This window comes from Bos indicus, chromosome X, assembly GCF_029378745.1.
Source record: "Bos indicus isolate NIAB-ARS_2022 breed Sahiwal x Tharparkar chromosome X, NIAB-ARS_B.indTharparkar_mat_pri_1.0, whole genome shotgun sequence".
Classification (NCBI taxonomy): Eukaryota; Metazoa; Chordata; class Mammalia; order Artiodactyla; family Bovidae; genus Bos; species Bos indicus.
Window position 1 is genome coordinate 94,299,868 of NC_091789.1, and position 13,084 is coordinate 94,312,951.

The window sequence follows — 13,084 nt, forward strand, 5'->3', positions numbered from 1 at the left end:
AAGTCACTTCAGTTGTTTCGACTCTTTGCAATCCTTTGAACAGTAGCCCACCAACTTCCTCTGTCCATGAGGTTCTCCAGGCAAAAATACTTGAGTGGGTTACCATGCCCTCCTCCAGGGGATCTTCCTGACCCTGGGATCGAGCCTGCTTCTCTTATGTCTCCTGCATTGGTTTCTTTACCACTTGCATCACCTAGGAAGCCCAACTGGCTGGTACATACCAGCAAGTGCCACTCTGGGAGATCAAGATTTTACCCTCTTGGAATCAATTTCATTTGAAATATGTGACAGACTGAAGTTTCTTTGAAGCATAACTTTTCTGGCAAAGTGGAGGGATTTTGTAAGACCTGTATCTCAAAGACTTCAGTTCAGTTCAGTTGCTCAGTCGTGTCTGACTCTTTGAGAACCCATGGACTGCAACACGCCAGGCTTCCATATCCATCACCAAATCCTGGGGCTTACTCAAACTCATGTCCATCGAGTCGGTGATGCTATATCCAACCATCTCATCCCCTTCTTCTTCTGCCTTCAATCTTTCCCAGCCTCAGGGTCTTTTCAAATGAGTCAGTTCTTTACATCAGGTGGCCAAAGTATTGGAGTTTCAGCTTTTAGCATCATTCCTTCCAATGAATATTCAGGACTGATTTCCTTTAGGATGGACTGGTTGGATCTCCTTGCAGTCCAAGGGATTCTCAAGAGTCTTCTCCAATACCACAGTTCAAAAGCATCAATTCTTTGGCACTCAACTTTCTTTATAGCCCAACTCTCACATCCATACATGAGTACTGGAAAAACCATACCTTTGACTAGATGGACCTTTGTTGGCGAAGTAATGTCTCTGTTTTTTAATATGCTGTCTAGGTTTGTCATAGATTTTCTTCCAAGGAGCAAGAGTCTTTTAATTTCATGGCTGCAGTCACCATCTGCAGTGATTTTGGAGCCCAAGAAAATAAAGTCTGACACTGTTTCCATTGCTTCCTCATCTATTTGCCATGAAGTGATGGGACTGGATGCCATGTTTTCTAAATGTTGAGTTTTAAGCCAGCTTTTTCACTCTCTTCTTTCACATTCATCAAGAGGCTCTTTAGTTCTTCTTCACTTTCTCCCATAAGGATGGTGTCATCTGTCTATCTGAGGTTATTGATATTCTCCTGGCAATCTTGATTCCAGCTTGTGTTTCATCCAGCCCAGCATTTTGCATGATATACTCTGCATATAAGTTAAATAAGCAGGGTGACAATATACAGCCTTGACGTACTCCTTTTCTGATTTGGAACCACCCTGTTGTTCCATGTCCAGTTCTAACTGTTGCTTCTTGACCTGCATATAGATTTCTCAGGAGGCAGGTCAGGTGGTCTGGTATTCCCATCTCTTTAAGAATTTTCCAGTTTGTTGTGATCCATACAGTCAAAGGCTAAACACTTAATTCAGTGCTATAGAATAGAGCTAAGCTTACTAGACAGACTGTAGAGGAGGGCCCAGTGGAGAGAATATGGGACAGGTAAGGATATCAGGAGACTTGTGGTGGAGGTGGGAAGAACAAGGTCCTGCTCACTGTAGAGTCTCTGATAAAAGCAGGCAGGATACTCACAATCCCTAGAAAGGCTGGATAGAATCTACTCTGAACTTTCAAAGTAGAGTCACAGAAATGAGCCACCACAAGGCATGGGTTTTGAAATGTAACAAGGCTAGCACAATATTATTTGCACTCTGCTTTAAACCATAAGTTCTCTGGACACTTTAGTTTCCTCATCTATTAAAAATCAGAGCTTAGTTATACGGAAATGCAAAATACCTAGAACAACTAAGACCATTCTTAAAAAAGAACAAAGTTGGAGGACTTTCATCTCCCAATTTCCAAACTTACTATAAAGCTACAGTTATCAAGACAGTGTGGTGCTTGCATAGGATAGATACATAGATCAGTGGAACATACATGAGAGTCTAGGGAAAAAACCTTTATATTTAGGGTCAAGCAATTTTTGACAAAGGTGCCAACACAATTTGTTGGGGGAAATACAATTCAAAGGGTAGTTTTTAAAAATGGTGTTGTGGTAATTGGATATCCATGTGCAAAAAGATGAACTAGGTTCTTACCTAACACCACACATAAAAATTAACTTGAAGCAGGTCACAGACTTAAAGGTAAGAGAAAAAAACAATAATTTTGGAAGAAAACAGAGCAAATTTTTAAGACCTTGGGTTAGGCAAAGATTTCTTAGATACAGCATCAAAATCATGGTCCGTAAAAAAAATAAATCGATTAATAGGAACTCATCAAAATTCAAAACTTTTGTATATCATAAGATACCATTAAATGAAAAGACAAGCAATAACAACAAAAAAGACAAGCAACTGGGAAACAATATTTTCAAAATGCTTATCTGATAAAGTACTTGTTTCTCAGTGCAGACCTGTTGTGAGAAAGAACTTCTGGTGGCAGGTGGCAGGAGTGATGATGGTGGATGGAGGAGGTGCTTATTTTTCTTCATAATTTCAATCTACCAGAAGAACTCTGAGGCTGCCTTAGGGTATATCTACAGTACAAAAGTACTGGAAGGTGCCAAGCAGGCCAGCCCTGAATGGGGTAAAAGTAGGTCCAGGGGAACCAGGTTAGGAACCCTAAGAACTAGTAGAGTGATCTTTGGTACTTTGCAGCCTTGCCAAGCAAAAGCAGACCTGAAACTACTACTAGGACCTTGTCAAATTCTCAGAGACAGAACAAAGATAGAGAACTGGCTGAATCAAGTCAATGCAATCTGTTTTCACTAACAGTAACACAGTTAGCTGTATTTACACAGCAGTCCACAGGTCAAGACCATGAAGATGGCTCCAAGTTCAGAATACCAGTGCAGTCATCACAGATTTGGTCAACATTTGGGGCAAGCTATCTTATTAGGCTAAGCTTCGGACTAATGTTTTACTTTCAAATGACGGACTCTTTACTTTTCAAAAGAGTTCTGTTGTTGTTTGTGATGTGGGGGATGCAGGAGTACATGTGTGTATTGTGATTGTGTGTTTGCATGTGGGCAGGGAAGTTTCTTTTCCTTACTTGTATTGTCCTGGGTGTTCATCTCTTCTGGTGTTGAATTCCAGAGAAATTTTAGCATCTAGTCCAATTCCAAAATAGTTGTTCATGACACGCTTTTCTTTGAAGCGTCTGAAATTAGCCAAAGGGAAGAAAAGAGTAGACATTGGTATAGGAAAGAAGTGCTATTATCACTGGGCTGCAGACTTTATCTGAATGTTCAAAACCAATGAGCGAAGGCCTGTTCTACATTGGATACAAGGCTTAATATTCTTGAGAGGCACATGCAGATATCCTATTTTGTTAACAAGTAGCTTATTAGCTGTAAGAGAGGATACCCAGCCAGCTGGGAGGATTCAGTGGGATTGAGACTCATAATGAAGAAGTAGTCTTTGGAGACTGTCAGATATGAGTGGCCAATATTTTCTCCACATAAACTAGAGGGAAATAAGAGTCACTGACTTATTCCCAAAAAGAACCCTCAAGTATCTCCTATTTTTTTAAATTTTAAATTTATTTATTTTAATTGGAGGCTAATTACTTTACAATATTATATTGGTTTTGCCATACATCATCATGAATCTGCCACGGGTGTACACGTGTTCCCCATCCTGAACCCTCCTCCCACCTCCCTCCCCGTACCATCCCTCTGGGTTATCCCAGTGCACCAGCCCCAAGCATCCTGTATCCTGCATCAAACCTGGACTGACGATTCATTTCTTATATGATATTATACATGTTTCAATGCCATTCTCCCAAATCACCCTACCTACTCCCTCTTCCTCTCCCACAGAGTCCAAAAGACTGTTCTATACATCTGTGTCTCTTTTGCTGTCTCATATACAGGGTTATTGTTACCATCTTTCTAAATTCCATATACATGCATTAGTATACTGTATTGGTGTTTTTCTTTCTGGCTTACTTCACTCTGTATAATAGGCTCCAGTTTCATCCACCTCATTAGAACTGACTCAAATGTATTCTTTTTAATGGCTGAGTAATACTCCATTGTGTATATGTACCACAGCTTTCTTATCCATTCATCTGCTGATGGACATCTAGGTTGCTTCCATGTCCTGGCTATTATAAACAGTGCATATTAAAATGTATGATGAGAGGAAACTCTGTATTACTGTTTTTAGAGATTTCTGAACTCCTTTTAGCACTTTTACATCCAAGGGCAAAGTGACCACACATTTGAGGGGGGAAAACCTTATAAAAGAAGGTAGATATATGTAGAACAAAAACAAACAAACAAAACACGCAGTTTATTTGATTCTTTTGCATCCATCCATTAAAACCAGTGGTGTGCTGGAGGCAGTTCATATTAGCTTATGTAAGCTGGTTATGCCTATAATTCTCAACTCTGCAATCAATGACATTGTATCAGTAGCTTGAAATAGGCCATAATGGGAAGGTATATAACAGGAATAAATCAGGGCTTCCCACCTGCCACCCACCTCTGGAAGCTGGTTGTTAAATATTTTTCAGCACACCATTGATCAAAGTATAAGTGATAAGTTCACTGAGGTCTCAGATATGAACTTAAGCCAGTGGCAAAGTGGAGGGAAGTGGGAGTTGAAAATGGGGGGAAGCTGTAGAAAACATATAATTGCTAGCTGTCTTTCCAGAAACTAAAAATAGGTAGTTTAGCTACTTAATCACAGATTTTTTATAATTCACTACTAAACTGACTACATCTTTCATGTAAGATTTGCCTCCCTTGACTATAGTCCAGATATTGGGGTATCTTTGACTGATATCACCAATCTTCTTAATGGAACTCAAAATCAGTGAGGGTGTTGGAATTTGGCTACTGGGAGTATTCTAAAGAGGTAGGGTTACTGAGACAAATGTCTTTACATTTGTTTCCTAGTCCCCTAAATACCCACTTATTTCTTAGCAACTTCAGTTGTTTACTATCAAAGGCAACAGTGAAAAACAGGTCCTTTGAAATGAAATGAAGTTGTGATAATAATAATAATAATAATAATAATAACTATAATACATATAAACCTAACTATGGATGCCAAAGACTGACCAATGTAAGTACTTTGGATAAATAAACTCAATAAATACAACAAACCTATGTGACAAGTTCTACAATTATCTCCACATTATATGTGAGGAAACTGAGGTTTGGTTGAACTATTTGTGTAAGGTCACACAATTAGTGAGTCAGCATCTGACTCTAGGTATCCTTATTCTACTCTCTCAACCAGAGAAAGGAAGAAGCCATAGAAAGGTAATAGGTCTATAAATACTTACATAGTTTCAGGTGTAAAATGTAAGTGCTCCAAATTGAGGTTTTCTAGGTCTTCACTTTTGAGAGAAGATATAGAAGACAGAGTACCAAGACGAGAACCTAGACACAAAAGATAGCACCTTGGTGTCAGATACAAAAAAGAAAGCCCTTCCCCTACTTTTATTTCACCCTACTTTCTCTGTTGGAACAGAGTCAAGCTCAATGACTTTCTTTTAGATAATATTCAGGGTTCTCATTCCAAAGAGGGATCATCTTGGATGGACAGGGACTTCCACTGAGAGAATAATAAGGCTGGGAAGACTGCTTGCTGGCAGTGAAACAGCTTCAAATCTTGGGTTTCATCAGGCCTTTTCAAAGAACCTAATGGGGCCATTACTTCTCGAGATAGGCATGGGGCCTTATAGTGTGGGGTTTCTGGAGGAGAAGGAGGGATCTCTATGGCAGAATAAGTGAAAGCGAACATTGATAAGTCATGTCTGACTCTTTGCAACCCCATGGACTGTAGTCCATGGAATTCTCCAGGCCAGAATACTGGAGTGGGTAGCCTTTCCCTTCTCCAACCCAGGGATCAAACCCAGGTCTCCTGCATTGCAGGTGGATTCTTTACCAGCTGAGCCACATGGCAGAATAGGATTAAGGCAAAAGGAAGATGCATGAAAATACTAAAGATATATTCTCTGAGAACTAGAAGACAGAGATGAAGCATAGAATAAAAGGAGAAAGATCCTTACGGTGTCTTGGGCTCATCTGGTTATTATCTTCTGAATCATCTTCTAGGAAGAAAGTTGAACTGAAGTTCTTAACTGATATTGTCTGTCGGCTTTGCTCATCAAGAACTACAGAGAAAAAAATGGAAGGAAGGAGGGAAGGAGGGTTGGAAGAAAGAAAGGGGAGGAAGGAGGAGGGGACAGAGGGAGGAAAGGAGAAAAGGAGGATTGGTCACGTTTCTTGAGCATCTCTTTTGTTAACACCAGTCAGTGTATGGGGAGACAACGGAGACTCCCATTTGATCACCACCTCTGCTCCATGATGCTGTTTATGTTTTCAGTTTTTTCTATAGGATTGGCACGTTTCCTTATGTCCATGCTTGAGCTTTCTCTGTTTTACTTGTTACTCTTTTCCCATCACCCAGTAAATGTGGTTATGAGTAGAAGCTTGGGGCCAGGGGTAGGTGGAGCAGGATAGGAAACCCTCTGCTCTTCTAACTCCATTTTCATCCTATTTGCAATTCATTTACTCATGTGCCCTTTGTTCTAAACTTAACCCTCTAGGACCATGGCTTTCTTTCACTCAAATGTCTCACCAATACCCAGAATATTTGAGAAGTTGCCTTCCTTTCACCAACCTATATATTAATATCACATAGCTCAGGTGCTTGGCTTATGCCAAAGCCTATAGGTTCAATCCCTATCCTACCCAGGGGTGCCTTTCTCTGTCCCATGGCCACAAGCTATACTTCTAAACCTGACTTATGTATTAATGGAGCAGGCTGAGTACTAGTCGTGACAGTGTTATGGCTACATCAGATTGATCTGATCCCTGCTCCTTGGAAACTGTGCATGCTAAGTCACTTCAGTCGTGTCTGACTCTTTGTGACCCTATGAACTGTAGCCTGGCAGGTTCCTCTGTCCATGGGATTCTTCAGGCAAGAATCCTGGAGTGGGTTGCCATGCCCTTCTCCAAGGGATCTTCCTGACCCAGGGGTCGAACCCACATTTCTTGTGTCTCCTTCATTGGCAGGCGGGTTATTTACCATTAGCGCTACCTGGGAAGCCCCCATGGAAACTACCTACAGAAATAGAGGCAAAATGGCTCTTTGGTTATTTCACACTGCAGAAGGGATATTTCCTTTTTTTTTCTTAGAAACTTGGCTGAGGTTGTACCTACATGCACCAAGGCAGGAGAAGGTACCATAGGTAAAAGCTAAAGGCCAGCCAAAGGGACTTCCTTGCTACACGAACTACTGCTCAATTCCAATAGCTTAGGTAGAACACACTTGGTGTTAACATAATTTTCTGATCTGTTTTTCAAAGAAGCACTGTGAGAAGAAATGGAAACCAGAATGTTAAATTAAGAAGTTGGAGGGATTGAAAGAGCTTTCATACTCAGTTGGAAGCTTGTAGGTTGTCATGAATTATGGGAAATGGCAATCAATGCCGGAGCTACCAGGACCACTCTCAGGGCCCTTGTGCCTGATGAATGCTGTGTAAGACATGCAGAGATGAACACTGTTTTCTTTCTAGAATCATCATAGGCTCAGTGGTTGGAAGGGGATAGGAGCAGGTGGAAAAAAATTCCATGGCTGGAGGTGGAAGCTGACAGAACTTTGAGCCAAGCCTCTAAGCAGCTGTAATTGTTTAGGATGAGTGTTAGTTCCAAAAATAAATAAGTAGCAAGAGTTTAGTCCCTGTGAGGTAGAAGGTGCCAAAGGGGCAACTTATCAGGAGTGAGGCTTTTCAAAGTCAGTCTGAGGACTTTTTTGATGCTTTACGAATGCAGAATCTAGTCAAGTTTGGGTAGTGGTGTCAAATAGAAGACCCAGAGTGAGGTAGATCAGTAACCATCCACAGGAACCTTCTCTTTCCCCTCCCTCAGTCAGCACAACCCTGGAACCTTTACCTTGTTCAACTTGGAATATGATGAGTTTCAACGACTTTTGGAGATTCTGGGCCTTTGTAGCCAGCTCCAACTTGCACTTGGCTATGTGGTCTATTTGAGGGATGGAGGGCTTTCCATCTGCCTTGGCACTTTCTTTATGTGCTTTGGCACTCTTCTCAACTGCTGCATCCTCAGCAAGGATATCAATCAGGACACTGAGCTTGTCGTACATTAAGTCACTCTATATAGGGAATGAGACAGACAGGGCATTGTTGTGAGAAATTCATGCTTGAAAGGACAGAATGAATAGTTAGATAGCATGGAGAGAAGTGCAGAAGGGTAACAGTTGGCCAGGACACTGAGCATAGGAAGCTAAATGTGGGGAGATGAAAGTTTAGGGAAAGAAATTTGGGGTAGATGTGATAGGAGCCAAAGAGTGTTAGGGGGTTAAAGAGACATCATTTGTTTCTGAGCAGCTGCAGGCACCAATGTATGTTGCCTAGTCTTTCTCATGTCCAAATGGTCTGTAAAATGATATGCAATATAGCAAGATTGAGGAAAGATAAACAAACGTTTCTGGATTGGTGTTTTCATGGGCATGCTCCTATGGATACGGATGTGGCTCTGCATGGGTGCCTGATGTCTGCTTTTGTCTGTGTGTATGTTTGGGGATGTACTGCATGATTATGGCCTGATTCCCAGCTCCATCACTTAATAGTTTGTGAACTGAGGCAAGTAACTTAATCTCGTTGTGCTTTTATATTCTTGAGAAGTTGTGAAGATTAAATAAGTAAATACATTATAAGTGCTTAGAACAGTTCCTGGCACAGAATAAGTGCTATAGAAGTATTAGCTATTATTGTTACTGTTATCATAGAGGTGACCATGGGTGTATTTCTAGCATGTATTCGTATGTAGTTTCAAGAATGTTCTAGTATACAGCCATGTGCATACATGTTGGCATATGCTTGTGTCTAGGTGTGTACAGATGCTTAACAGATGCTTAGGTACATGGTACATGGATAAGCATGTACAGTGCCACTCTTTATTTGGTGAAAGGTGGAAGTTCAATGAGGATTTTCACCATCAGGGAGGCTTACCAGCTGCTTCTCCTTGCCCTTTAATGATTCCCAGTGAGAGGGACATTTGCTTTTATTAAAAAATGGGGCCCTTGCCACAAAGAGTACAAGACAAAAGGATGGAAACTTACTTTCAAAATGACAGACTCTATTGCTGTATTGTTCTGCTTTATCCGGCTCCAGGCCTTTACAATATCAACCACAAAATCTTCCACTGCTGAGCACAGGAATCTGGAAAGATAAGATAGATGGCACAATGTGACATGGACATGAGGTCCAGAGCCCTTCTGTCTTATAATGTCATTAGTTTCCATCTTCCTCCTCTTCCTTCTCCCTCTCTCTTTTCTGATCTCTCCTTTCTCCCTCTCCTTGTCCCTCTCTCCCAACTCCCTCTCCTCTCTTTATTTATTCTGATTCTTCATGTGCATTTGGGCAAATATGCCAGTACTTAAGAGAGTTTAACAAACATTTCTTAGCCCAAATACCAAATTTCCAGAAAACAGAATTCAATTGGTATAACTTGGGTCCGGATTTCATTCTGGGTCAAATCAACTATGGTTCAAGGACCCAGCTAATTTAGTAGAAATATAATGACTTTGGTATTATGGCCCATGTAGGGACTGTTTCTCAAAAAAGAATGTGGTAGACTTGGAAGGACTCCACCAGAGTCCCAGGAGGAATGAATGGCCCACATACGTAGAAGAGGAGAATGTGTTGCTCAGCTATGAGAAAGCAGCAGTAGTAGGCACCACAGAGAATTTTCCAGGTATTAGATGGAAAAGGTATCCCTACTGGAGGGAGCTATGCTATGCTCTTGAGTGGTAATGGAATGTTGTGTTTCCTTTCTGTAACCCCTCTTCCAAATCTGTGGCTTGCAATTTTGTCATTTTGGAGTAGCAGGAGCCCTCACCCCAATCTCATCTTTTTTAAAAATTTATTTTTCATAAACTTCCCACTCAGGAGATTTGAATTAGAAGAAATTTGATTTGGGAAGGTAAACATATGCTTTCTTTGACCTCAACCCCCAAGCTATTAAAATGAGCACCATCTCTGACTGATGAAACAGCCTATGAGAAAAAACACCCCAAAAGGTTGAGAGGCAAAGGAAGACTGACCTGGTTGCGATAATTGTCTCTGTTGGGTACTTGGCCTTCAGGATTTTGTTTAACTCAGTGGATGCAGATTCTAAGTGTTGGATGGCAGCAGCCTAGGGAGAAAATGAGTGTTCAGCCCTGGAATCTTAGCACTGTGACACAGTGTGCTACACATCCCCACCCCCTCACTATTTCCTACTGATGCTTTACCAGCAACACAACTGCTTCTTTGAAAATAATACACTTAAAAAGAATTCTCATTGAAAATCTCCACAGATGATCTTAGATCTGTGGTTACTCTAAAAATAAGAGATGTATATTATTTCCTCTCATTTAAATTAATACTCAAACACTCATGTGAAGGGGTACTGTTTGTTCCATGTTTCAAATGAAAAAACCATCTCATATCACATAGCTAGTAAATAATAGATCTGGGATTTGAACCTATATCTTTCCAACCAGAGTGTCATCTCTTACATATAATATTAAAAATAATAATCATTCTCATGTTCCATCATATCAAACTCTTTGCGACCCCATGGACTGTAGCCCACCAGGATCCTCTGCCCATGGAATCTTCCAGGCAAGAATACTACAGTGGGTTGCCATTTCTTTCTCCAGGGAAAAATAATAACAGCATCCACTTATATAGAACTTGCTATGTGCCAGGCTCTGTTCTAAGATACATATATATGTGTGTGTGTGTGTGGGTGTGTATTTTCAGGTAACCTTTATAACAGTCCTATGAAATAAGGCGGAGAAGGCAATGGCACCCCACTCCAGTACTCTTGCCTGGAAAATCCCATGGACGGAGGAGCCTGGTAGGCTGCAGTCCATGGGGTCGCGAAGAGTCGGACACGACTGAGCGACTTCACTTTCACTTTTCACTTTCATGCATTGGAGAAGGAAATGGCAACCCACTCCAGTATTCTTGCCTGGAGAATCCCAGGGACGGGGGAGCCTGGTGGGCTCCCGTCTATGGGGTCACACAGAGTTGGACATGACTGAAGCGACTTAGCAGCAGCATGAAATAAGGATTATTATCCCATTTCACAGAACAGAAAACTGAGGCATAGGAAAAGGAGAGCTGTTAAATGGTAGAGCCAGGATTTGATTCCAGGTAGTCTGGTTCTTGAGTCTGCACTCCTAACTATAACTTATACTCACCCTTCTCTATCACCCTCTGTACTGAGATATATACCAAGATCTGATGATTCTATCACTTGAATATGTTTTAAATATGCCCTATTACCACTTCAGCAGCCCAAATCACCATCATCTTTTGCCTATACAATTTTAGCACTGCCTATCTTTTTTCCTTGCCTCTATGCTTTATTCCTTCAATTGTTTCTCCATATACCACGGAAATATTCTGCTTAACACCTTTCTATTAGATAGCAGAATAGACAGATGGATAGATATGAGATAAAGTATAGTGAAATATTAATGGTAGAATCTACCATTCAAAATTTCCTATATGTTTGAAAATTTCATAATAAAATAAAATGTTCTTCTATAATTCTTACTGTTCTTAGGATAAAAGTTCAAATTTCCTGGGGGAGAGATCAAGACAGATTAGGAGGATATGGAACTCACTTCCCCCATGAACACGAAAAATACGTCTAAATGTGGAGAAAGTATCACTGAAAACGAATTGGAGACTTGCAGAAAGACTTTTGTACAACCAAGGCTATAATAAAGAGCCATACAGAATCCAGTAGGAATGGAGGAGTAGCAATCATGTTGGGACCTGTGCCCTTGGTGGGGGGCACAGAAGATGAAGAGCATTACAAAGGCAGAGAGCCTCCCTGGGGAGTGAGCAGTTCAAGCCACATATTGGGCGCCACATCCCTGGAGTTTGACACCAGGAAGACAGGTCCCCTAAGCGGGTTAGAAAACCAGTGGGACTAATAGGAACACTGTAAGAAACCTAGACTCAGAGGGATTCAAATTAAGAAGGAAGAGTAGGGGGATATGGAACTCAGCTTCCCCCATGAATATATCAAAAATACATCTACATGTGGAACAATTATCACTGAAAACTAACAGGAGACTGGCAAAAAGACTCCTATATAACCAAGGCTATAAGAAAGATCCACACAGAATCACATAGGAAGGAAGAGAATTGATCATGATGGGATGTGTCCCTAGGAGGGGATGTGTAGAAAAAGGGAGACTACATGGGTACATGCCCTCCCTGGGGAGTGAGCAGTGAGAGCTACATATCAGGCATTCCATCCCCTGGGTTCAGCAAAGGGGAGACGAGCCCCCTTGGCTGGTTGGAGGGTCAGTGGGACTAATAGGAGGGCTACAGGGAAGCCTGGACTCTGCTTGGAAGGAGCCCATGAACACTTACTAGCTCCCTAATCAGTGCAGAAATGGTGGGTTGAAACCACCCAGGGCTGACTTGTTTCCTCTGACCACTCTGGTGTGTGCCCCAGCCTGAGCCAAGCAAATGCTCCAGCACCATAAGCAGCTCCACACAGGACTAAGGGCTGCCACAACAAGGAAAAAACTTTGCAGTAAGATGCTATGGTGTCAGTTCAGTTCAGTTGCTCAGTCGTGTCCGACTCTTTGTGACCCCATGAACCACAGCACGCCAGGCCTCCATGTCCATCACCAACTCCCAGAGTTCACTCAGACTCACGTCCATCGAGTCAGTGATGCCATCTAGCCATCTCATCTTCTGTCGTCCCCTTCTCCTCCTGCCCCCAATCCCTCCCAGCCTCAGAGTCTTTTCCAACGAGTCAACTCTTCGCATGAGGTGGCCAAAGTATTGGAGTTTCAGCTTCAGCATCAGTCCTTCCAATGAACACCCAGGACTGATCTCCCCCAGGATGGACTGGTTGGACCTCCTTTCAGTCCAAGGGACTCTCAAGAGTCTTCTCCAACAGCACAGTTCAAAAGCATCAATTCTTCAGTGCTCAGCTTTCTTCACAGTCCAACTCTCACATCCATACATGACCACTGGAAAAACCATAGCCTTGACTAGATGGACCTTTGTTGGCGAAGTAATGTC

At 41.7% G+C, this 13,084-nt stretch overlaps 1 protein-coding gene across 1 annotated transcript in view; it reads right to left on the reverse strand.

Moving 5' to 3' along the window:
- Positions 1-13,084, reverse strand: part of DGKK (diacylglycerol kinase kappa) — a 174,651-nt gene that overhangs the window by 19,371 nt on the left and 142,196 nt on the right. The window contains exons 13-18 of the mRNA XM_070785407.1: positions 10,087-10,178; positions 9,103-9,202; positions 7,914-8,133; positions 6,026-6,130; positions 5,297-5,393; positions 3,053-3,160 (exon numbers count right to left, since the gene is read on the reverse strand). Coding sequence (XP_070641508.1) covers positions 3,053-3,160; positions 5,297-5,393; positions 6,026-6,130; positions 7,914-8,133; positions 9,103-9,202; positions 10,087-10,178 — 722 coding nt within the window. The remainder of the gene's footprint in view (positions 1-3,052; positions 3,161-5,296; positions 5,394-6,025; positions 6,131-7,913; positions 8,134-9,102; positions 9,203-10,086; positions 10,179-13,084) is intronic.